Source organism: Anolis carolinensis, chromosome 3, assembly GCF_035594765.1.
Source record: "Anolis carolinensis isolate JA03-04 chromosome 3, rAnoCar3.1.pri, whole genome shotgun sequence".
Classification (NCBI taxonomy): domain Eukaryota; kingdom Metazoa; phylum Chordata; class Lepidosauria; order Squamata; family Dactyloidae; genus Anolis; species Anolis carolinensis.
Window position 1 is genome coordinate 162,871,801 of NC_085843.1, and position 25,559 is coordinate 162,897,359.

Consider the following 25,559-nt stretch of genomic DNA (forward strand, 5'->3'; position numbering starts at 1 on the left):
TTATGACATTACGTCAAAAGGGCGCAGAATGATGGCAGAAGCAGTAGCGAAAGTGCGAGCGGCAGTGGAGTGATAGAAGGAAGCAGGAGGAGGAGGAAGGGAAAGCTGCCAAAAGGAGGGAATGGCGCTGAATGTGCGAGTGGGAAATGAAGCAGGGAATTCTTGACAGGTAATAAATAGGCTATTTTCTGCCTGGTGTTGTCAGGCACAGGGATTAGAATCGCGTCCCTCTTGAAGGGATATGCCATTCATTTAGAAATCAAATTCAAAGGGCAATGTCTATTGATACAGGCCTTTTGGTGGAGGAGGGGAGGGAGACAATTCAGATTTGTTTTCTTCCTGGAGTTCATATTACTAGCAGCTGTTTTCTATTCATTTGATAGATGTTAAGATATCGTGTATGACTCCTGTCCCTTCTTTAAGCGTCCCCTTACTGTAAATAGTACTAAGGAGGCAAGTTTGTGGTCCTCCAGGTATGGCTTCACTCCAGTTCCCATGCGTTTTGATTAATCTGATGGAAAGCTTACCCCTAGTGTTTAAAAACTGAGGTAAGTGATTTGGGATTGGGTTGCTGTGAGTTTTCCCGGCTGTATGGCCATGTTCCAGAAGCATTATCTCCTGACGTTTCAGCCACATCTATGGCAGGCATCCTCAGAAGTTGCGAAGTCTGTTGGAAACTAGGCAAGTGGGGTTTATATATCTGGATGGTCCAGGGTGGGAGAAAGAACTTTTATCTGCTTAAGGCAATAATAATAATAATAATAATAACAACAACAACAACAACAACAACAACAACAACAACAACAATATTTTTATACCCCGCCCCATCTCCCCGGAGGGACTTGGAGTGGCTTACATGGGGCCATGCCCGACACAACAATACAATAACAGCAATAAGACAATAAAACAAATATCACATCAATAAAACATCAACATCAGTAAAACAGTCATAAAAGTCAGCATACAGCATAAAATGTTAAAAAGGGGAGGCTAAAACATGGATCTGGGCCAAAGTGCAGAAAACTTCAACATGGGAGAGGTAGTTTCAAAGCTAAAATAATAAAGTGCAAAGTAAAAAATAGTCAGGCATCCTATTGTTGAGTGGGCAGATAGATCAAACCTACAATGATTAATCCTCGAAGGCCTTTTGGAAGAGCCAGGTTTTTAGGCTCTTCCGGAAGGAGAGGAGGGTGGGTGCCTGCCTGATCTCCCTGGGGAGCGAATTCCAAAGCCGGGGGGCTACGACGGAGAAGGCCCTCTCCCTCATCCCCACCAACCACGACTGCGAAGGTGGTGGAAGCGAGAGGAGGGCCTCCCCCGACGAGCGAAGAGAACGTGCAGGATCATAGGGGGAGATGCGGTCTCTAAGGTAGGTGGGTCCCAAACCGTTTAGGGCTTTGTAGGTGATAACCTGCACCTTGAATTGGGCCAGTGTGGTTAGCACTGAATTGCCTTTCAGCTTCAATGCCGGCTGCTTCCAGCCTGGGGGAATCCTTTCTTGGGAGGTGTTAGATATCCCAGATTGTGGACAAGTCTACATAGGGACCACCAAACACAGCAATGCCCAAACACGAATCAAAGGACATGAAAGGCACTGCAGACTAATTCAGTTAGAGAAGTCAACCATAGCAGAACACAGAAATGCTGGAGCACTCTAACAACTATCATGTCAGACTACATAGAGAAGCCATTCAATGCTAATCAAGATGGCCAGTTGCAACATTCACTCTTGCTTCAAGCGGGCAAGAGTTCTTACTCCCATCCTGGACATTCCCCATTTGCCTAGTTTCCAATAGACCTCACAACTTCTGTGGATGCCTGCCAGGAGAGAATGCTTCTGGAACATGGCTATACAGTCCGGAAAACTCACAGCAACCCAGTGATTCTGGCCATGAAAGCCTTCGATAACATATTGATTTGGGATTGATTTGCAAACCTTACACTACAAGAAACCCTTAGTATCCACTTGGGTTTGGGTCTGGTACACACAAGCCCCGCCTACACTGACCATTTCATGCTCTTTCAAACTGGCATTCAAGACAGTAGTTCACTGCCCAGATGATACTAATAATGATAGTATTTCTTACCCACCTTTCCCCATAGCTCGAGGAGGGTCAAAGCACAGTCTACTGTATAAAAATACTATATAAAAACTCTACAAGCACACATATTAAAATGCAGCCCATAAAAGATACATATCAAAGCATGTCTATAAAATACACATTAATCACACAGGACAGATAATCATCATCATTATTTATATCCTGCCTTTCTCCCTTACAATGGGACCCAAAGCAGCTTCCAACGTATAAAATACACTGAAATGCAATACAAAAGCAGCAGCAATCAAAATACAAATACAAAACATAATCAGTAAACCAAACATAAACATTTTAAAACCAGTAAACATTATTGTGGTGTCTTGACAGAACTTATTGCACTTTTTACTTATCACACTTCACATCGCTCAATGAGGATTGACCTTCTTGTCAGCCTAGATTTATTCACCGAATGCTTGTTTAAGATAACTGCACAGGAAATCCTGGAACCAGTTTGAGGCCTGGATGGTAATAACCTAAAGGACAGCACTAGGTGCACATTAGGGGCTATCTTTGGCACGTTTTTGTGGCAGGTTGTCCTCTGGCTGCCACAATTTGAAGCTAACTTTGAAATGTATTAAATGGTCAGTGTAGATGGGGTAACACCATGATCCCCCAGTAGACATCTAAAACCATGGATTATCAAATTCTATTAAGTGCGATGGCATAACAGTGTCCTTTATACAAAATGGAGAACAAGCCAAACAAGTGATGTAGACAGCCTGAGGATCTTTGAAGTGGTGGGTATGCTTACCCATTCTCATAGTGCCCTGTGTGTGGCAAAACCAAGGTTTGGTTTTTTAGACTTCCTTTCTCCAAATATTTTTGAGCTTAAATGCATATCTGCTGGAAACAAAGTATCAATCGTACTAGCCAGGCATGTAGCCGGGGGGGGGGGGGGGCTTGAGGGGCTTCTCTCCCCCCCCCCCGAAATTCTCAGGGTGGTCCGCGAGAAGGCCTTACATTTATTATTTAAACTGTTATGTTTATTCATATCATGATCTGATCACCATGCTCAATATAGCCCATATGCATGGGAGTATTGGGATAATGATACAAAACATTTGCTAGGATAGATCCTCTCTCGCTCAGACTCAGCCCCGCCCCCAAATCAAAATCACAGCCTCCCCCTAAATCAAAATCACAGCCCCCCTGCCCCCCGAATCAAAATCCTGGCTACGGGCCTGGTACTAGCTATTATTCCACTTTAACTGTCACTGCAATTATACTGAGGAATTCTGAGGTTTGTAGTTTTACAAAGTTTTTCAGCCTTCTCTGCAAAAGCATGGTGGTACTTCACCAAACAACACCTCCCATGATCTCATAGCATTGAGCTATGGCAGTGAAAGGGGTGTCAAACTGCAATAAATGTACAGTGCGTATGCATTCTTAGTTTTCTTTCTTCATTTACTGTGCTGGCATATTGAGGGTCTTGGAGATAAAAAGATCTGGTGTCTTTTAAATCTAGCACTTTTACAAACCAGTAAAACCTGGGAATGAAGACAAAAACCTGGAAATGTAAAGTAAAAACCTGGGAATGAAGGCAAAAAATATTCTCTTCTATGCTGGCAATTATTCCTATTTGAGGAAGCCATCACCACTGGAGCCCTAGTACATCTTCTGCATTGGTGGAGTGTTGTAGAGTGAAATATATTGCTTACAAGAATGCCCTATCTCTTTGTTAGGTTGTGTTATAATAAAAAGAAGCATTCATCTGCAAAATCAATGGAACAGAAATACAAACATGTAATGAAAATCAACAAGGCAGAAGCATTCAGCTTTGACATTCTGTTTTCCAAAGGTGTAGATATGTCACACTATACACACTGCCATTATAACCTATTGTTTCTTGTGTTAAAAGCACAAATTATAAACATGCACCCCAGAATGTAGAATTATTTTAAATTCAGTGAGTTGTACATCTCTATCCTTAGCCTGGCTACGTATAAATTCTTGTTTTGCATAGGAGATACTTATAATAGGTATGAGTTTCATGTCAGTTGGACTAAATAGGTCCAATATGTATATGTTGACGAACCTTCTCTATGGAAGAAATGATATTCGAGCGCATTCAGGATTGTGTCATAAACTTCTGTAATTTAAATGTTAAGTAAATGTTTTAAGGTTTGTAAATTATTTCAGACTATTACTGCTCTTTCAGAAGATTGGTGTACAGTCCAAGTGTTTGTGAATTCCCACAGAGTAGATGTTTACAGAGTAAATGATCATTCTATAGCGTAAAATGTAGACTAATACATTTGCAGTGTAATGCACTGTTAGGTACATTAATCATTAACCAGTTGTCAGATAAAACTCAAATGTGAAGACAGAATTGCACTGTTGTTGGCTAATAGAAACAAATACAATAATACGGTTATTGGTTGCAGCACTATATTCCACTTTAATAGTCAGTCAACATCCTACTGAATCCTGGGATTTGCAGTTTAGAAGGTGGCATTTAGAACTCACATAGTTACTGAAATTTATTCACATTGTAACAAAATACATAATTTTGGCCCTCAGACCTGCTCACAAAATATATATTAAGTCAACTTATACATAAGTATTTCCACAAGTAAAAATTATTTTTGCTCTTTGTATTGTTCTATATTTCAGGAGCACTGAGAAAAGTGAAGAAATCAATGGAAGAGTTCTGACATGATTCAACTGAAATTTCCCACAAAGTATAATTATAAATACCTACATAGTAGGTAGAAGCTGTATCTTTTCTACGTGCACTTTATCTTTTGGTGTAATTCATTGAACTAAAAAGTTCAAAACTTTTTATACCGTTTGAACCACTAAAGCTATATTGTTTATAATATTTAAAATATAAAGCCAAATCCTATTTTTACAGTGCATGCGGAAGTTTTAGACATGCACATTTTGAAATAAAAGCAAATACAGAAACTGATGAGTATATATGAAAATATAAAATTACTGCCATATACTTTTTTAAAGTATATTGTTGGATTGCCATGTCTAAAGATGACCTGTTGGAGGAAGACATTTGGGAGTACAAATCTATTAGAAAGATAACTTCAATAAGCTATGATTTGGAATCCATCTCTCAAAATGTACAAAACTCAAATGATGGAAAGGATAAGTCACAAAGAGGGGGCAATGAGAGAGCCTCCAAAGAGAGAGAGACCTCTAAGAAGACGAAGCAGGGACAGAGGAAGAGACGTAGTAAAGCAACCTTAAAACCAGAGCAGCAGTGTAGTGTTCCCAATGATGACCCCATTCCAGAGTCACAAGAAGGCGTGCCATCAACTTCTGCAAAACCAAAGAAAAGCTGCAAGAAACAAAGCCCATCAAAACCACGGCCAGTTTATGAAGGGTACTGCCCAAGTTGTCAGATGCCTTTCTCTTTGTTGTTGATCCAGACACCTCAGTGGCATGTTACAGAATGTTTGGATGGCAAAAGCACAGCTGAGAAAGGTATGATCACAGTGGGGGTAAAGATGTCTTTTAACTACAGCTTGTCTTCTTGCATTTATAGGCCTGACTATTCAGAGTTGTTACTAACATGTTTTCTCTACATCCACTAGAATAACTCTGTCGTTAACCTCTAGCAAACATTGACCATAGACTCACACTGGAGGACCTAGAGAGGTGTTCCCTCACATTAAAAAGTACATATTTTTATTCATGGACTTTCCACTTTTGCAGGGGTCCCGTGAATCTAACTCCAGTGGATGTGGAAAGCCTACTGTATAGATCAGGGGTCCCCAAACTAAGGCCCGGGGGCCGGATGCGGCCCATCGAAGCCATTTATCCGGCCCCCACGGTACAAGGGGTCTCTTCTTCTCTTCCAACCCTTGTTGTTGTTATTATTATTATTATTATTATTATTATTATTATTATTATTATTATTATTAAACATTGAGGCTGGGTGGCCATCTGTCAGGGGTGCTTTGCTTGTGCTTTTGGTGCACAAAGGCAGAAGGGGATTGGACTAAATGGCCCTAGGCTTTTCCAACCCTCTTTATTATTACCGGTATTATTATTATTATTATTATTATTATTATTATTATTATTATTATTATTATTAACATTGAGACTGGGTGGCCATCTGTCAGGGGTGCTTTGCTTGTGCTTTCGGTGCACAAAAGCAGGAGGGGATTGGACTCAATGGGCCAAAGGGTCTCTTCCAACCCTCTTTTTTACTGTTGTTGTTGTTATTATTATTATTGCTCGGTGGCCAACTATAGTCCGGCCCTCCAATGGTCTGAAGGATCGTGAACTGGCCCCCTGTTTTAAAAGTTTGGGGACCCCTGGTATAGATAAACCCCTTTTAAAAAACAGATTGTACTTCTTTGCCTTTAAGAGCAATATGGCTGTGAGAAACCTAGAAGGCAAAGATTTCTCTGCCACTTATTTCTACAGTTTGTCAGAAGAAGATTCTTCTATTAATTTTCTGTGTCTGATTGTTGGCCAAATACACGGCCAGTGCCAGAAAGAGAGCGATAACAGTGTACTTTCTCAAAATCTAAACATATTTCATTTGAGCAGTTTTCAAAAATGAAAAATTGAAAACCGGAATCACAACTGAAGATAGTATTGCTTTATAAAATAAACAATCGTTACACTTTAGAAGAACAAAAAATATTCAGGCAGTGGTTCTCAACCAGGGGTCCCCAGATATTTTTGGCTACAACTCCCAGAAATCCTAGCCAGTTTACCAACTGTTAGGATTTCTGTGAGTTGAAGGCCAAAAACATCTGGGGATCCCAGGTTAAGAATCACTGAGCAAGAAGTTAGCTTTAAATAAAAGCAACAAACATTTCCAATATTATGACTCAGTTGTACAATTCTGCCTGCAGCTCTAAAGCTAAAGTGCCATCATAGAGAAGTCTGTGAAGGGTTTCTTTATACTTACCTTGCTAAAAGGAAAGATTTCCTGGTTACCAGTGGCATTTTGTTCTCGGAGACAGTTGGAAAGTTTACAGCTAAGCATTATTTTATATTCTATCTGATGATTAAGAGTATAATGACCTGGTTATAATAATAGATACATGGATAGGAGTCAATTCATTTGACATTAACTTTATTCTCCATGAAAGGATTTTACCTTTCGCAGAACAAATAGCTATTGCTTATCCTTTGGATAGTTTAGAATTGAATCCAAGACTGTGTTTTGTTTTTTTACTGATACAAGTTTCCATAACTACTTAGACTTTTTTTCCCCTTTTCCCTTCAGAATGCCCTGATGGTTTTCTGTGCACATCAACCATTCCTTCTCATTACAAACGGTACAGCCATTTACTTCTTGCAGAAAGCAGAGCTGGCGAATACATCCCTGAATTCTTGTCAAATAGTATAGAGAATAATTCCTTTGTGTGGGGTACTGTTCCGTCCACTGGACCTAATGCCTTTGATTCTGGGATAGATCTGAATGATTCCCAGAATATGGGAAAACCTCCAAAGCAGAACTCAATACTCGCAAACAGTATGAATGTAAACAATGAAAGAACTTCCTCTTTAGACAATATTGAAGGATCTAAAGAAAAAACATATCATACAGATGATACAAACTATATTGGATTCTTTGGCTCACTTTCTCAGGAAAACGGTGAGGATTTAAAGAATCAACATGGTTCTTATCAAGTAAATACACTCACTTTCGATGCCAACTCCACTGAGTGTGACATTTCTTACTCTCCACTGAATACTGATGAGGAAGAGGCTATGCTGACAGAAGAAGAGGCAGAAGAAGCAAATCATTTTACAAAAAGACATTTTGACTTAAGAGACATAGAGAAGAAGAATGAAGGAGGTGGAGGTTCTGTGTTTAATGCCTCACCTCTAAAGACATTAAATTATAACAGCGTTGAAAGAATACAAGCTTGCAAAAAAAGCAATGACTCCTCTAAGATACTCAGTATTCTTAAAGACAAAGGTACAAAGCCTCTCTCCAAAGATATAGTTAATAGAGTTTACAGTTCAACAAATGGTGAGGTTTTAAAACTTCCCACAGAAGACTGCACTATTCCTGTTGAGAGCAAGAGAACTAGGGAGCACTTTGAGAGGTTTAATTTGAATACAGGTGCCTTGAATACAGGTGAACATGGTTGGAGCGACTGTAATGGCTCTAATTGGGCTAGTGAAGATTCAGCTGTTCAGAACACATTACTAACTTCAGAAGATGGTGCTATGTCTTTTTGTTTGGGCCAAAAGAAAGTCAGACGTTGCTTGGATAAAACTGTTGCTGGCACCGATAGAAACAACTTAGATTCTAACAGCATAGCTATGTCTGTTTTTCCTAGTCCAGCCTCTAAAATATTGCCATGTGTCTCTACTGCAGTCAAATGCTACCCTGTAAAGGAACTAAAACAAATGGATATTGGTGTTTTCTTTGGACTAGAACCCATAGCAAAAATGGAGGGCAAGGAAAAGAAAAATCTTAGTGATAATGTGCAATCTCTGAGTCCACTATTTGCCACAGGGACAAGGCCTCAAACTCGAAAGAGGAAAGCTAAGGGTTCAGTGGAAGATTCAGATGGGATTCCTGAAAGTTCAGGCAGGAATACAACACCTGGTGGACAGAGAAGGTGGAGGAAGAAATTTAAAGAATCGTGTCCTGATGAAGAAGGAACAAGAAAAAAACAATGTCCCTTTTATAAGAAGATTCCAGGTAGCAAGAGTTTCTTAATTTTGTTATCTTTCCATTGTGTAGATATGATTTCCTCTTACATGGCAAAAAGCCATTTGTGTTCATGTAAGGTGAAATGTGTTTTGGAAATCCCTGTCTTTCTCACCAACTCTTGCATTTCCCTTTTAAGCTCCTTGGCTCTTGTTTTAATTAGTTGCAAATGAGACCTTTTAATTAGATATAGTAGAAATATACTATAAAAATATATTATGCTTTTAAATTTGCCTGAGATTTCTTAAGGACACAGTCCTATAAGTAAATACTATTGAACTTATTTGAAATGCTTAGAATTTCTTAATAACAAACTTACTTCATGTTGTTTTTTTTGTGTTTTATTCATGAACAGCAAAGAAAAATAGTATTTATGAAAACACGTAAGAAACTAAAATAGACTGGAAAGTGTGGGTAGAAAGGCATCCACAAATAATATTTCTCCTGTTAAATTTACAGAACGATCTGTTGTTCTATTTCCCTCTAATTCTTAAAACTATATTGATTAAATCTCTCGTTTTTATTTTCAAACCTCGACTAATTGTTGCTAATGTTGTTGTTTTAAGCCTTGGGAGTTTTAGTTCTTATTTGCTGACAGTCTTTTCTTCTGTTTTTTTGTTTTTTGTTTTTAGGAACAAGTTTTGTGGTTGATGCGTTTCAGTATGGAGAAATTGAAGGATGCAAAGGATATTTCCTTACACATTTCCATTCTGATCATTATGGTGGTCTAACTAAAAAGTTTACATTCCCAATATATTGTAATAAGGTATGTTTATTGCAGGATTCACTGAACAGCTAAGACTTATGTTGTCTGTTTATGATACTGACACACAGCTAGAACATCTACTTTTGAAGCTGAACTGGCAAATATTTTTGTTCTGAGATCTACAGTGTTGGGTTCTCGCAAATGATAACTGCAGCTGGTGAAATTTCTTTAAAATTGGCTTCAATTATTTTTATTTTATTTTTAAAGCTGCTGTTCTCCATCCCATCCTAACATACATTGAACCTCCATTCCCTACCTACTGAATTCCTTCCCCCAGGTCACAGATGTGCTGATTAGATGCTTTCCAGTAAGATACTAAATAATTTTGTAATTTTCCCGTTCACTAATTTACCCTTTCTGGAAATACTTAAATGAAAACAAGAGAGGCTAGAAAAGAAAAGGGGAAGATGAACAGTTCATATAGAGTGTTGTCGAAGACTTTCATGGCCGGAATCACTGGGTTGCTGTGAGTTTTCCGGGCTGTATGGCCATGTTCCAGAAGCAGTCTCTCCTGATGTTTCGCCCACATTTATGGCAGGCATCCTCAGAGGTTGTCTGCCATTGATGTGGTCGAAATATCAGGAGAGAATGCTTCTGGAATATGGTCATACAGCCTGGAAAACCCACAGCAGCCCAGTTCACACAGAGTTCTAAAAATTTCCTTCCACCTTTGTTTTAAAAACTATTCACTTCCAAGCTTTCAGCCACTGATTTCCATGAATCAATAGTATACGTAATAGTACTTTCCTGTATCAAGGTCTTGTTATTCACTATGCTTCAAAAGACTTTAGCCCAGCTTTCTATGCAGATTGCTCCCTAGCTCCCAGAGCATGTTGAAGATTCATAGCTATTAGCAATATATTGTGAGGAATTAAAGCTTGGGAACAGAGCTCTGTTGCTATTAGGTGCATCTCCTTAGCCACTTCTTCTGTTGTTTTACCTGCAGGGTTTTTTTTAGTCAGTCCTGAAATCCTCATCTGAAAAGAGAATCCCCTGGTGGCTTCCCTTGATAGTTCATAGTCTTATAAGCTACATAGCCTCAGTTTTAGAGAAACAGTAGCTTTCATATTAAGGTTATTGAGAAACTACTGTACTATTGGCACACTATAAAATGGGCAGTTAGACTATCTTATTTAAACATGCACAAATTGTTGTGTGCCTTCATCAAATTGTTTCTGTTTTATGGGTTTTTTTTCAGATAACTGGAAATTTGGTGAAGAGCAAACTTCGAGTGCTAGAAGAATACATCCATATTCTGCCAATGAATACAGAATGCATAATAGATGGTATCAAAGTGGTGTTACTTGATGCTAATCAGTATGTATCTTTAACAATTATTTAATGTAATAATAATACTAATATTACCATATAATGATATAGTACGATATAGTAATTTAATGCTTATATTGTGCTATACTAATAATATATTATATGTTCATTTGATTTGTAAGCCGCTTTGAGTCTCCTTCGGGGTTAGAAGAGCGGGATATAAATGTAGCAAATAAATAAATGTATAATTGAAATTATGTAGTTAACTAAAATGCCTGTTGCAACAAACCTCCCTATTATTTGTGTTGGAAGTCCTGTGAGTTCCAAACTAAATTTCCATTTCCCTCTTTTCTTCTTTAACAGCTGCCCTGGTGCTGCAATGATTCTTTTTGCCTTTCCAAATGGCACTGCTATTTTACATACAGGAGACTTCAGGGCACATCCTTCCATGGAGCGCTATCCTTTTCTGATTGGCCGGAAAATTAATACTCTTTACTTAGATACAACGTAAGTTATATTCATTTGTAGAGACCATCCTATGTCATTGAAAGTTTAATTATGCCTAAAATCAAAACTGTTTAATACCCTGGGCTTTGGATGATGACGATGCTACTTTTACTTTTAAATTTTTATCCTTATAATTTTACCATTATTGGAGTTATTAAAAACAGGGAAAATATGTTCAAGAAATGAGTCTCATATTGAATTAACAAAATGATCAAATAGTGAAGTAGTAAAAAGCCTCTGAGGATGCCTGCTACAGATGTGGCCGAAACGTCATGAGAGAAAGCTTCTGGAACATGGCCATACAGTCCAAAAAACTCACAGCAACCCAGTGATTCTGGCCATGAAACCTTTCGACAATAAATTAAAAATCTATTTTTGTACTTTAGCCTTCAGAGAGGAGGATGACTGATTTCACAGATTTTATCTCATGTGACAATGCTGACAGCAATTGCCTTAACTTATTTGAGAGACACACTTTTACACTTTTATATTTTTATACAGATTTAATTGCTTAATATGTTATTTATGAGGCCTGATTTATAATATGTTTTAGCCAGTGTTGTTTTATTTTATTTTTTATTTTATTTGTGTATTTTAAATCTGCCTATTTTAATTGGACTGTTTGTTTTATCTTGTTTCTGCACTTGGCATTGAATGTTTGCCATTTTGTTTTTCTTTGGAAGCTGCCCTGAGTCCTCCTTGGGGAAAGAGGGCAGGTTAGAAATAAAGTCTTATTATTATTGCATTTTAAGGTTGAGTATTCTATATGACAACATCCCGATGCACTCCCTGCAAAAAATGCAAAACTTTCCTTCCAGCCCTCCATGATCTTTGGGGGACATGGGGGCATCCTTGACTCAGGACAGGCCTTTTTTACAACAGGAAATGACAGGAAAACCACAGCAACTCCTGACATGATCTTAAAAACCCGCTCTATCCTAATGTTATTTTGCATTGGTACACCAGGGGATAGAACTGTGTGGCCCTTCAGATATTGTGAACTAAAGTTCCCAGTATTCTTCATTATTGGTTAAACTGGCCAAGACTGCTAGAAGTTGAAGTTCAACAACATCTGGAAGGCCTTATGATTCCCACCCCCTTCTTTACAGGCATCTCTTCTTGTCCATGGAATAATGCAGAGTCTCTCTTTTTAAATACATTCAAACCTTTTGACTGTTTTCCATTTCTGTTCCTTAGATACTGCAGTCCTGAATATACATTTCCTTCCCAGCAAGAAATGATCCAATTTGCTGCCAATACTGCCTTTGAGATAGTGACCTTAAACCCTCGAACATTAGTTGTTTGCGGTACCTATTCTATTGGAAAAGAAAAGGTCTTTCTAGGTATGTGAGATCTCAGACATTAATGTTACTCACATTTCCATGTTTTTAAAGTAATAACATTCGAAACAATCTATTCTTTATTATTTTTCTTTTACAAAAAAATACTTCAAACAGACCATTTTAATCTATTTGCTTTTGAGTTCAGAGCCAAACAGTAGATGGCTTGCATAATTTGCTGATTTTGCTCCAGTTTAAAAACTCTCCAGTGATAGTAATAGCCTTGTAAATGTAATGCATTTTTAAAAGTTTGAGCCTTAGTGTCTTGGTACGTGCATTAAGTTTCCAAATGCAAAATACATTATAAATGATTTTATAATTTATTAAACATACACATCAATACTTCTTGAAAATTATTCTCTGTAATGAAATGACTCCTGCATCATTTCTTGAAACCATTCAAGACCTGCATCTAAATTACTCTACTTTAAAATCTCTCAGTTCTGGTAACACAATACAGTAGAGTCTCACTTATCCAACATTTGCTTATCCAACGTTCTGGATTATCCAACGCATTTTTGTAGTCAATGTTTTCAGTACATCGTGATATTTTGGTGCTAAATTCGTAAATACAGTAATTACTGCGTAGCATTACTGCATATTGAACTACTTTGTCAAATTTGTTGTGTAACATGATGTTTTGGTGCTTAATTTGTAAAATCATAACCTAATTTGATGTTTAATAGGCTTCTCCTTAATCTCTTCTTTTTCCAACATATTCGCTTATCCAACGATCTGCCGGCCCGTCTATGTTGGATAAGTGAGACTCTACTGTATATATTTTTTAATTGAATAGCTTATATAGTTTTCAATACTCGTTCCTCTCATAAGAAATTAGTCGGGTATTCTGGATCTTTCCCTTTTAATAGTACAGTAGAGTCCCACTTATCCAACATAAACGGGATAACATAAACATGGAATGGTAAAAACATCAATCATCTAGCCATCCCCTGGGCAACCTCCTTGCAGACGGCCAATTCTCTCACACCGAAAATGACTTGCAGTTTCTCAAGCCACTCCTGATACGAGAAAAAAAACCTTTACGTGCTAAGTTTAAAAACAAAACAAAAAACATTGCATCAGTAAACAAATAGAACATACACGTCTTATACTGTGGCAACCTCTATTTCTCCTGAATGGTGCCAGGCCAATGACAACCCGAGTATGCCATTCCTACTACTTAGCATCAGGGTTTACTGGGAAAAATCATGGAATATTTCTATTTCAGTAAGGACAAAAAGGTATCCCAGTGACGGGAACATTTTTTCTCTCTAGCAATTCTTTATCCAGTAGCAATCCTAAAAGTAAATTCTTAAGCCTCACATGTGAAGAAATCTGACTTCCTTAAATTTTCATTGCACTCTTTTAAGTATGGGAGAGGAATGCTAAGGCTTGTGGTAGGAATGTGTTGCTGAGGGCCCTTTTGCACTGCACAGTTACAGCACTGCAATTCTACTTCATGGTATGTTCTTGTGAAATCCTGGAATTTGCAGTTAAAGGAGGGATATTTAGAACGCTCTTGCAAATTTCTTTAGCATCTCACCAAACTACAAGCCTTAGAGCTCCATAGGATGCAGGCATGGGGTGGGCGGGGGGAATGGATTAGCTAGTATCTTGCAGCTTTGGGTCAGCTATGCTCAGGAAGCACAAGGAATTGTGCAGAAAAGTATAAAACAATCTCAGAAGTATCTGCAAGATGATATTTAACAATTTTTTGTAAAGTTTTAGTCAAGAACCTGTGAGTATCATTGCTGCACTTCATCTCCTAATCTAACTCTGATACCCACCTTAAGTGTTAGTCAGCTGTTCCAAGCAATGGAGTTATGTGGTGCTGGTGAGCAAGGCACTACATTATGATATGACCAGCACCCTCCTGCCAGTGAGCAATGGTTTGAATAGCTGAAGCAAGTTTCTGAGGTATATGCACAACTCTTTGTCATACCATCACTCACTGATGCCTGTTTACATCATCCTTTAGTGTCCTTGACAGAGTCACAAAATTATGTCTCTCAGGATGACTAAAAGGCCTTTGAGGTCAATTCCAAAGGCATTTAAATTGTAATAATAATAATACTACAGATGTAAATAATAAACAGTTGTGTGGTCATAAGTTTAGCCCTATAACATAACCGTCTAACATCTTGTCCGCTGATTTTTTTATTTTATGTATCCATTTCTCTTTTCATGATACCATCAATTTCCCCCCATTAATTTTGCAGCAATAGCTAATGTTCTAGGCTCAAAGGTGAGCATGTCCCAAGAAAAATATAAAACATTGCAGTGCCTGGAATCAACAGAAATAAATTCCCTCATCACCCTGGACTGGAATAATACCTTGCTTCACCTTCTGCCTATGATGCAAATTAATTTTAAGGTGAGTTTAAAAACTGTCACTTGTATTTACTGACTAATCTTAGAATGTGAGGATAAAATCTCAGGGGTTTTCCATTTTATTTCTAGTATCATAATTTGTTACTGCTTTTCTTATAATTACTGTAGTAACCTTTCCAGTCGAAGAAAAAATTAAAAATTAATGGCGAACAGTATAATTTATAGGATGTAAAAGCTCTCTCTTTAAAGTCTTTTCATGGAACAAGACAAGATGGTAGTTGTTCAAAGACTCATGGGTATTTGAAAAAAGGTTCTTTAGAATATTACCTCTTATCACTCCTGTTAACTACTGGGATCTTGCAATTCTTGTTCTCTTTCTTGTTCCTTTCTGATAATTTCAAAGTTTAAGAAGAATTAAAACCCCACGAGATCAGATTTGAAATGTACTGAGAGGAGGAAGGTGGTCTCTCATGCAAAAAGTCTGCAAATTATCGTAAAACATCTAATTAATAATTTTCTGAACAGACTGTGGCTGGTAGACTTTCAGCTTATCCCTTTTGACAGTGTCCTTGATTGTGAATATGTATCGAATACTGCTTTTTCTTGCACAGTGAGGCGACAAACTTTAAGTTGGACCTTTCTCCTTCCATGATCCTAGTAGGCAGAATTTTATTTAATGACAGTCATTATTTCCAGCCTAATTGGGGGAACCAATTAGGGGTGTACTCAGAGAGCAGACCGACCTACTCTCTCAGAGGGATCAAATCCTGGTATTGTTCAGAGATGAAACCAATTTACCATTACTGGGGGGGGGGGGGGGGACTAAATCCTCTTGTTGTTTGGCTATGGAGACAGCAGACATGTATGCCTGGGTTGTGAGAATTTTGAAGCTACCTAAGATGACAAATAGTCTGGAAAGTGCCATGAGATTTGGTGCAAAAACAAACAAACGCAGAAGTGGTGGACAGCTTTCAAAAGGTTGCAGGCCCTCTACTGCCCAGGCCAGAAAGTGGCAGTCTTCACAATCCTCCCACACTTCTTACAATGGGAGAGGAGAACATGAGGAAGGAGCTCCTGTTTCTCTCATACAGTTAAAAGAAAATCAAGAAAATGTCTATTGATTTCTTGAAAATAAAGAAAATGTCTGTTGTACACAGTGAGAGTTCTGTCTCTTCAGAGATCTCAGATAGAGAGGATGGAGAGTTATCTTTAAATAAAGAAGATTCTTTTCCCACACGTTTTTGTGCATTTGAGGCAGAGTATTTTCTGACATTGTGGGAGGAGTTGGGAAGGATATGTTTTAAGGGCAATTTTAATTGTGCAGGTATTTTTATTGTATCTTAACCAAGGTTTAACTTATATCTGTGACACATTATACTTTATTGTTTTTAATTTTTGTATTTGCTGTTTTAAAATTTATTGGATTGTGTCATGTAATTATGAGCCACCTTGAGTCCCTATGGGAAGAAAGTGGGATAGAAATAAAGTAAGCAAATAAAGAATAGATTTTTAAGAAGGTAGGCCTAGCTTCTGTTAGAACTTCTGAATAGGTCCCCTAAATCAGGGCTAAGCAGGAGCAATTTGCTGTGCCTCTCCTTAAAGAGGTGACAGGTTAAGGAAGCTGTGGTTTCATCCTGGGATGGCTAAAGTATTTCCATCTAATGCTAAATGTTTCCATACACTAACTCTTGGCATTATCAAAAAGTTGAAACTTCCCCTTATTAATATCACTGTGGCTGCATTGGTTTCGGACTCTCTTTTTCCTAAAGATGACAACAATAGTCCTTAAAATTTGGAGGATAAAAGATTGGAGGCTTTTTTAGTGTAGGCCTCATGAATCTATTGCTCATGCCATCAAAGCTGCTTCAGTAATCTCCTTGTTTGTCAGAGCTGTGATTAGATGTTCTTCTGCTGGTCTTTAGGGAGGGGGATAAACTCATAATGGCTTCTGTTCTTATGTCAGATATTAGCTTTAATTGTGTTAAGTTTGCTTCTAGACCATGGCTATTATTGTGGCCAGCCACCAACTTTGGATAAAAATTGAAACACCAATATCAAATCAAAATGTAATTTGGCTACTTGTCAGTTTATTTAGTGAAGCTTTGGAAAATGTATTGGTGGAAACCAAAGGTGAAAACAAAGTTTTGCCCTTTTTTTACCCCTCCCCACCAAATAAGCCCTTCTTGATCTGGAGCCTTTTGTGTCTTCAGATCTCAGTTCAGCCAAAGGGGCCCTTTCAGGTTCATAGTCCACAAAGCAATGGCCTTCAGGTTCCATAAGGGGGTGCTGCTTCCTCCTACAAGTAAACTATATGGTCCAACTAGTTGTTTTGACCCAATAGGGGCACCTCTCCAGCACTTTGCTCACGGCTGGGAAAAAACATCTCCAGATGTTTGTGTATCCAGCACTTGAGGGAGGAATACATTCTAGATTTCATCAGGAGCCCCCAGATTTCTCTCTCTTGAGAGATATTATCAGAAGCAGCTGATGATGACTATTGGAAGCCATATATAGCAGTCTTTCCCAACTCCTTTATCCTAAGAAATCCTTGATATAATTCTCAGGGAACCATTGCATTAAGAATATTATCTATACAGGTCCAAAGACGTCTAAATTATTTTCTGTCGTGATCTCTCATGGAAAACTTAGTGACCTGTTGCAGAATCCTAGGGATCCAGTGAACCCTGATTGAATAACTTTGACATACAGTGTTAGATGAACATTGAACAGAACCGTCAACGTTATTCTTCCATTGTAGAATTCTCAAGTGTAAATTGAATTTGATATTATGCTACTTTAGCCTCTCATTGCTATAACTATCAGCATACTGGCCATCCTTCCATTGGCATTGTTAGGTTAATTATTTAGATTGAAGTTGGTCCACACTTTTCAGTGAACCATGAACCGTTGTGGAGTTAGGTGAATAGGTTATGTATCTATCATAAACAGAAACCTTATCAAACCTGTGGAACTCAGTGTTCTTCCTTCTACATCTGCATGCTTGAAAAGGAACTTAGAAAGTGATAAATTGCTCCTACCTCTGAACACCGAGGCTTCATTTAGCAATCATAAGTGATAACCAGTGAGAAATGTGTCCTATGAGTCATTAACTGCTGGCTTCCGTGGATGCACATTGAATTGATATTACAGCTTTACTTATTTTAGTACTGGGTAAAATACCACTTCCAGAATTGCTGAAAAATGAAGCTCACTGGCACCAGCTAACTGAATATTATACTTCTTTTTACACATCTATTACACATTCATTTTTAAGACTTAGTTTTTAACACTGTCAATGAGAAGCAGATGTTCAATTTTGCAGCAATCCTGTGCAAAGAACTGGCATTTTGCTTTGAAAACATTGGAATATAAAACTGGAAACTAAATATAGCATTAAATGGCCATTGAACGAAGCCACCAACATTTTGCTCTTTTCTAACTTGGAAGAGTTTGTCATTATGACAAATGAATGGCTCCACATTATAATGCCAACCATCTTTTTTCACTGATACGGAGCTATCATTCCTATATTGTGACTTTGGTCATAGGATGGGAGCTTGAGTCCTAGTGTTTTTCCATGCTTTGCTGTAATACTTTATTGCTTCTATCTTATGTTTATTATTTATTATTATTTATTTACTGTATTTATAGTTTAGCATCTTAATGCATTGGGAGAGCAGAGATGTTTACTTCTGCATAAGAATTTTAAGTGCTAGTTTGCTGGAGACTTATCTGTTTTTCTGGGACAGACCTGTAAGTGTTGCCCAGAATTTGCCAGTGTTTTTTTTTATTGCTGCTTCTAAGCTTGTTGACTGCAGCTGTAGGAGAGGTGACCGTGACCCAAGAGATTAGTCTACTGTGTGAAGCAGATTTTATGGCCACAGAAATGGCTTGTGTCAAAATTTACACAACTGTTTCACATGTTACTCTGTTGAATTTAATACAAAAAGTATCATGCCAAATACAATCTCCACTCCATCTAGTGCCGACTGACTCTGCTAGCTGGCTGCAGATCTCTATGATTTCTGACATGAATTTTCCCCACTTCTACTTGGGAAATGTTAGGGATTGAATGTGGCATGCCTTACATTGAGGATAAAAAAGTAAGGCAGAACTGTAGCCACTTTCCAGGTTGATGGAAAGCACAGGTTCTTAGAGTTTCAAGGGACTTTGGACCAATCCCTACAACACAGGAACAGACAATAAAAGCTCTTTTGAAAAATGCCCATTCTACCTACATTTAAAGACTTCCAACAAAGGTGAAACCACCATTCACATAGGCAGTCTATTCCACTGTTGAAAAGTATTCTTCCTAATTTTTAGAAGGAATCCCTTCTTGTAATCTCAGTTAATTGGTTCATGTTCTGATATTTGGAAACACGTTCATTCTTTATTCTATGTGACATCTCTTCAGATCTTTACAGATAGCTGTTTATATTACCTCTCAGTCCTCTCTTTTCCAATCTAAACACATTCAGTTCTCCCAAGTTTAAAGGGCTTGGTTTACAGAGCTTTTTTTTCAGCATGGTTTTCTTCCTCTGGACATATTTCAACTTATTAATATGTTCTTGAACCATGTTGTTCCGAACAACATCATAATGTTGTGCAGTTTTATAGTAATAAAATGCCATGTATTGCTTGTTTTTTTATCAAATAAATTACATTCATTTAAATTAATTCTTCCGTAAATATTAGCTTCACAAAATTAATCACAAAATAAAATACATTCATTCTGATGTGTCATTGAAAAGTAAACAAGGTTGATTCACAAATGAGACTGTGCTTTGGGTAAGGAGACACCTTGTGTTTAAAAGAACTATAGCAGCAAGACTTTGAAAGTCAACAAAGATGTATTTTTCCTGGCAGGGAAGACAAAGGACTTACAGAACGAAAAGACCTGGCTCTTTATCTCTGTATTAATGGGGATGGGGCTAAGAAGCAACCAAACTTTTGTGTATGCTAAGAGTTGTAGTGTTGTCCCTTCTCTTTCATATATGATGCAATTGTATCCATAATTCTTTTGTATTTATCTTCATGATTAGTGCAACCACTGGGAGCACCACCATAAGTAGCAGCAGCCCCTGAAACTGGTTTTCATTTCCTTGGACTTTTTTCATGAAAATTGGACAAGTGAGAGGAACCTGCTTTAGTGAAAGGAAGTGCTGAGTGAAGAATAAAAAGTGATGGTACCCTTAACCCATGGCAGATGTAAATACTCATTTTCCTATTATCACTTAAAGCAGTGGTTCTCAACCAGTGGGTCCCCAGATGTTTTGGCCTTACAACTCCAGCCAGTTTACTAGCTGTTAGGATTTCTGGGAGTTGAAGGCCTAAACACCTGGTGACCCACAGGTTGAGAACCACTGACTTAAAGTAACCGATGTTATGATAACTCTTTGTTGCAGCTGCCCATCTCCAAGATTTGTTCTTCTTCTGATTAGGGGTGAAAGCTTAGAGAGAAATGTATACTTATTTGTTCCTAGCTAGTGCAGTATGCTGGTTTGTGGGTCGAGTAAGAACTCCTAGAATTTATACTCAGAGATGGAAATGCACTGAGTGATCTTTGCCAAGGCACAAACCCTCAGCCTAAGAGTAAAGCAGTGCCAATTCTCTGAAAATATTTTGCCAAGAAAACCCTAAGATAGGGTCACCATAAGTTGGAGTAGAAAAAACATATCAGAACAAAGACAGCAATAACATTGTCCCATAAAAGTTTTGCGACAAACTACAGTGTACACTAATTTTGGTCATGGTTTTTCATACTCTTGAAGACACTCAAATGTTCTAGTGATTGAAAATAAGGTTTGGGGGAACACAAGCAACCTTTGGGGATGTGCTTTCTTCATGCTTGATTCAAATGTAACGCATGTGATCCACCTCTGAGCTCTACAGCATTTCACAGTGTCATGAGGGACAAATAGTATCCTGAATTTTGCATAACAAATTTAGCATCTCTGACCTTGTCTATGAATTAAATCACCAAATTGCTAATAATTAAATAATATATTTAAAATATTGAGATATTCAACACTCAGAATGATTATGTGTGAACATTATTATCTATGTGATGATCTTTAGAACACTAGGATAAATGCTACCTCAGATAACAGCCCAACCAAAAAAAAATTGGGCCTGTTCCTGGGGTTCTTTGGGGAGCTGATTTTAAAAAATGCATTGGATAGACCTCATCAGCTCTAGTTTCTTAGATATGGTTATTATTTTCTCTGTATGAGCAGATGAAGTATGTGGCATATGTTCTGTATCTCAAAAACTACAGCTGATGTGGAAAAACTGGTGTAATTTTTGGAGTCAGCAGGTCAAATATAACCAGAAACAGGCCTAACATTTGAAGCACCAAAATGTGTGTTGGCCAGTGAATCACTATTTCTTTCTTTGTGAAAAAAAAATTGATGCTTGGGTATTCTGTACTGTAGAAAATACAAAATATGTGTCAATGTGCATTGTTGACCACCTTGCGAAAATATAACATGTAGTTTGATCAAGAACTGGATAACTGATTTTACTGTAACTTACCTTTCAGTCTTCAGGATTGGTGTCTTATAATGCAGTCCTCTCTGTGTTTCCTTAGAAGTATATTTGGTCTTGGTAGAATTTAGCAGGATTCCCAGGCATCCTTAGTCACTTGAAGAATATCATGCAAATCATGTGTCTGATGAAGGGTTCAATTGTTACACTCATAGACAGGAATATACAGTAAAAGCGAATAGTGCTTTCAAGCACCACAAACAGACCTGTGTAATTGCTTGTAGGAGGTTATGAGTAGTTGCAATTTCTGCTTCGTTACTAAAAAGCCTACATTTTCCTTTTTCCCATTTATTCTTTTTATAGATGTTTCTGACTTAGGGGCTGGTCAATATGTCTGTGTCACTAATGGTTTTTCCTTTTCTCTTCTTTATGTTTACAGTATATAATGCTGGTTCTCTTATGAAGCACTGGTTAGCTAACCTGTCTGTACAGGGATTTTTTTTCTGCATTAGCTTTTTAATACCAATGCTCTTGCATTGGATTCATGACAAGCATTCTTACCTCTGTAATTTGCGTGGTGGGGGGATAGACTGAAAGGAAGAGATTTACATCTCATAAGTGCATGTGTGTATGCATTTTAAACTCTATAAAAGTAGAGCAGAACATCCCTTATCTGGAAAATTGAAATTCAAAATGATATAAAATTAGTTCGGATTAAAAAAAAAACTCAGCCTGTACTAAGGTAAATAGACTTTTTAGTCATTGGCTTCTTTGTAAACATGTCCACAAAACATGTCTGTCATTTTTATAGAGAAGCTCCTGAATTTTTTTTTCACAAAGCATTTGTTTCCTATTGTTAATAACCAGTTGCTTTTCACCAACAGGGTTTGCAAAACCACTTGAGTAAGTTTTCTGCGAAATTTGATCAAATTCTGGCTTTTAAACCCACTGGATGGACTTATTCAGATCAGTGCTATTCTTTGAATGATATCCAACCACAGACCAGAGGAAACATCACCATCTATGGTAACATCATTTCCAAAAAGTTTAATATGTTTCATGCTCTTCTAATTGCCTTTCATGCAAACGATTGGCTCTGGAGTAGCTCTTAGACAATTTCTACTCATGATGGTGGACATAGAGGCAATCTTTGTGATTCCTGATGTTTTGCCAAAATGCTATATACAGTAGAGTCTCACTTATCCAACATAAACGGGCCGGCAGAACGTTGGATAAGCGAATATGTTGGATAATAAGGAGGGATTAAGGAAAAGCCTATTAAACATCAAATTAGGTTATGATTTTACAAACTAAGCATCATGTTTTACAACAAATTTGACAGAAAAAGGAGTTCAATACGCAGTAATGCTATGTAGTAATTACTGTATTTACGAATTTAGCATCAAAATATCACGATGTATTGAAAACATTGACTACAAAAATGCGTTGGATAATCCAGAATGTTGGATAAGCGAGTGTTGGATAAGTGAGACTCTACTGTACCAGCAAGCCTAACTTTAGTAGTTTGCAAATGTTTTCAAATATATTTCACAACACCTTAAAATGACAACAGATTGGTTAGACATATAGACAAGCAGGACTAGATTCATAAAGCCATTATGTTTAAGTTTGCCAGAATGATTGATGAAATCGGTTACATTTCCTGGGCTGTGCATAACCGTATGATATGAAGCACAATTACGCTTCTCTTAAGCCATGCATGTGGTGAAACAAGCCCACATTCATAGCCTTTAACTTTAAATCTAGGCCTAGCTATCTTTTTGCATGTCATTCTCTGTCCACTGCAAATGAGATGGCTAGCATTGATGAATGGGGCCAAAAAAAACAGGAACCTCCTATTTTTTTCCTTCCCTCATTTACTCGGAAGAATCAAATCATCCTTGCAGAATCCTGAACGGGTGACTTGTTGATAGCTTGAAATTAGGCCAAGAGCAACATATAAGTAGGACTGCAGATTGCCCCCTCCTGTTCTAAGAGCTACTCCAGAGCCAATGGATTGCATGAAAGGCAATCTTACACCAAAAACAAATTTTGAAACACCAAGATCCAATGTTGTGCTAGCATTCATAAAGCTACACTTTTGCATATTTACATGGTGGTTTTACAATGGTAAATTTAGTTGATTCAGTGCCTATTCTTTAATCAGGATAACCAATAGGATTGGGCCCCATTTGCAGTGGTTCCACTTGTGGAACTCTGTTCACACAACCATGAAGCGAGTATGCCTATTGCTCAAGGGCCATAGAATTCAACCTATTTATGTATGATTGACAATGACTTATTTTCCAAACTGATCAACTCCTGTAATGAAGCTGCAGTGGCGCAGTGGGTTAAACCCTTGTACTGGCTGAACTGCTGACCTGAAGGTTGGGTTGCTGATCTGAAGGTCAGGGGGTGAGCTCCCTTCTGTCCACTCTAGCTTGTGGGAACATGAGAGAAGCCTCCCAGCTAACAAATCCAGGCGTTCCTTGGGCAACGTCTCTGTAGAAGGCCAATTCTCACACCAAAAGTGACTTATGTTCTCACATCGCTTCTGACATGATTTTAAAAAAACTCCTGTATTGCATTTTTTTTATCAAATATAATTTTACCAAGTATAATTGAGAAGTTATGGGAAAGATAAATGCTAGAAACGTCTCTCCTCTTTTGCTAGAACAAATTGAAGGTCAAATGAGTCCCCCGATGGGTGAGAAGGGCGGGGTAGAAGTGATGTAATAAATAAATTACTTCGTAATTAAAATAGTTGCTCCATAGCCTCTTATAGAACATGTTGTGCTAGATTTCAATTACATATGTTAACTACATTTCTTCTGAAATGTTTCATTTCCAGGGATTCCTTACAGTGAACACAGCAGCTTTGTTGAAATGAAACGCTTTGTCCAATGGTTGAAACCACAGAAGATTATCCCTACTGTAAATGTGGGTAATTGGAAAACCAGAAATGAAATGGAAAAACATTTCAGAGACTGGAAAATGGATACTCCTGGATGGAACTAGGAACTGAGGGAAATTTGTGTCATGCTTTACATTCCATTTTAGTTTTTCTTTCTTATTCTTTGACCTTGAATCATGGAGTCACTGTATTATGATAGGAATCTCATGCTGATTAATAAAATAATACTATTTATCAGGAAAATGATGAAATCTGTTGAGATACAGACTCATTAAATAACTTATAACTTAATTGATAAGGTAATGGCTGCTGACAGTACTGTCATATTGAAGTATCTGTTTAATTCTAACATTTAGCCCATTTCATCCTCTGGAGATGTCCCACAATACTAAGTACAGATCAGGAAAAATTTATAAATTGGTAACATGGATTTGTAGAATATCAGTTTCTTTCATAGAAGTGAAAACAAACTATTTAACTTATTTGCAAACTTTGTATTATAACTAAAGGTTCAAAAAGCCTGTGATTGTACTGTATACAAAATGCTGAATTCACTTCAAGTGGTATACACTAATAATATTTTATGTTCTATATGCTTATAAAAGAAATATATTTTAAATAAACTATCTAAATGCATTCCTGTTTTATTGAAACATTGTATGAACTGTCTTTTTTAGCTCTTTTTTTTTTTTTAAATTCAGTTAAAGGTTCCAAAATAATTTTTGAAGTTTGTCTATTCACAGAATAGTGTGATTATGTTTACAGTGCGAACACTGAGCATACAGTTGCTTCTGCGCTAAAGTAAAGCTTTGTTGATCAGATACTACTTCAAGCTTATGTTCTCATCTGGCTTCCTTTCAAGTTAGTGGTCACCATGATTTCTTGTGACAACATTCTCCATATTTTAATCATGCAGGTTGGTATTTTGTGGAGATGCTATATCTCTATAAACCAATTGTAATGTTGAATTGTACAATTGTGCAACGTTTGTATTCTTAGGAAGTAAGGGAAGATGTAGTTAACACCACCAGGACAGTTGCTTTAACAGAGCCGGCTTTTGCACAAAGTACAGTGGGAGTCTTAGTTGCTCACTAGGACATCTTGTATGTCGCCCCATTGCTGGCAATTTGCTGGCAAGATTGTGGGTTATGCGAGTGTTGTTCCATCATAAAGTTCTGTGTCATAGCCTCTTACACAGGAT

The 25,559-nt window shown here is 37.6% G+C and overlaps 1 protein-coding gene across 2 annotated transcripts; it reads left to right on the top strand.

Annotated features, from left to right (window-relative positions):
- Window positions 1-42: 42 nt before the first annotated feature.
- Window positions 43-24,994, top strand: dclre1a (DNA cross-link repair 1A). 2 transcript variants are annotated; one of them, XM_003223440.3, is made up of 10 exons: window positions 43-169; window positions 4,716-5,540; window positions 7,303-8,736; window positions 9,378-9,511; window positions 10,710-10,828; window positions 11,144-11,287; window positions 12,485-12,630; window positions 14,847-15,001; window positions 22,329-22,470; window positions 24,296-24,994. In XM_003223440.3, the coding sequence occupies exons 2-10, from the start codon at window positions 5,078-5,080 to the stop codon at window positions 24,460-24,462; spliced, it is 2,904 nt and encodes a 967-aa protein (XP_003223488.2). In that variant the 5' UTR covers window positions 43-169; window positions 4,716-5,077; the 3' UTR covers window positions 24,463-24,994. The 2 variants fall into 2 exon arrangements, with proteins under 2 accessions (XP_003223488.2, XP_062831776.1); XM_062975706.1 differs by having other exon boundaries at window positions 44-169; window positions 8,548-8,736.
- Window positions 24,995-25,559: the final 565 nt, after the last annotated feature.

Excerpts from the sequence above, each read along its gene's own strand:
- dclre1a (XM_003223440.3), top strand. The coding sequence starts at position 5,078 with ATGTCTAAAGATGACCTGTTGGAGGAAGACATTTGGGAGTACAAATCT. Across the intron at positions 5,541-7,302 it reads CAAAAGCACAGCTGAGAAAG|AATGCCCTGATGGTTTTCTG; the intron begins GTATGATCACAG and ends TTTTCCCTTCAG. Across the intron at positions 15,002-22,328 it reads TGATGCAAATTAATTTTAAG|GGTTTGCAAAACCACTTGAG; the intron begins GTGAGTTTAAAA and ends TTTCACCAACAG.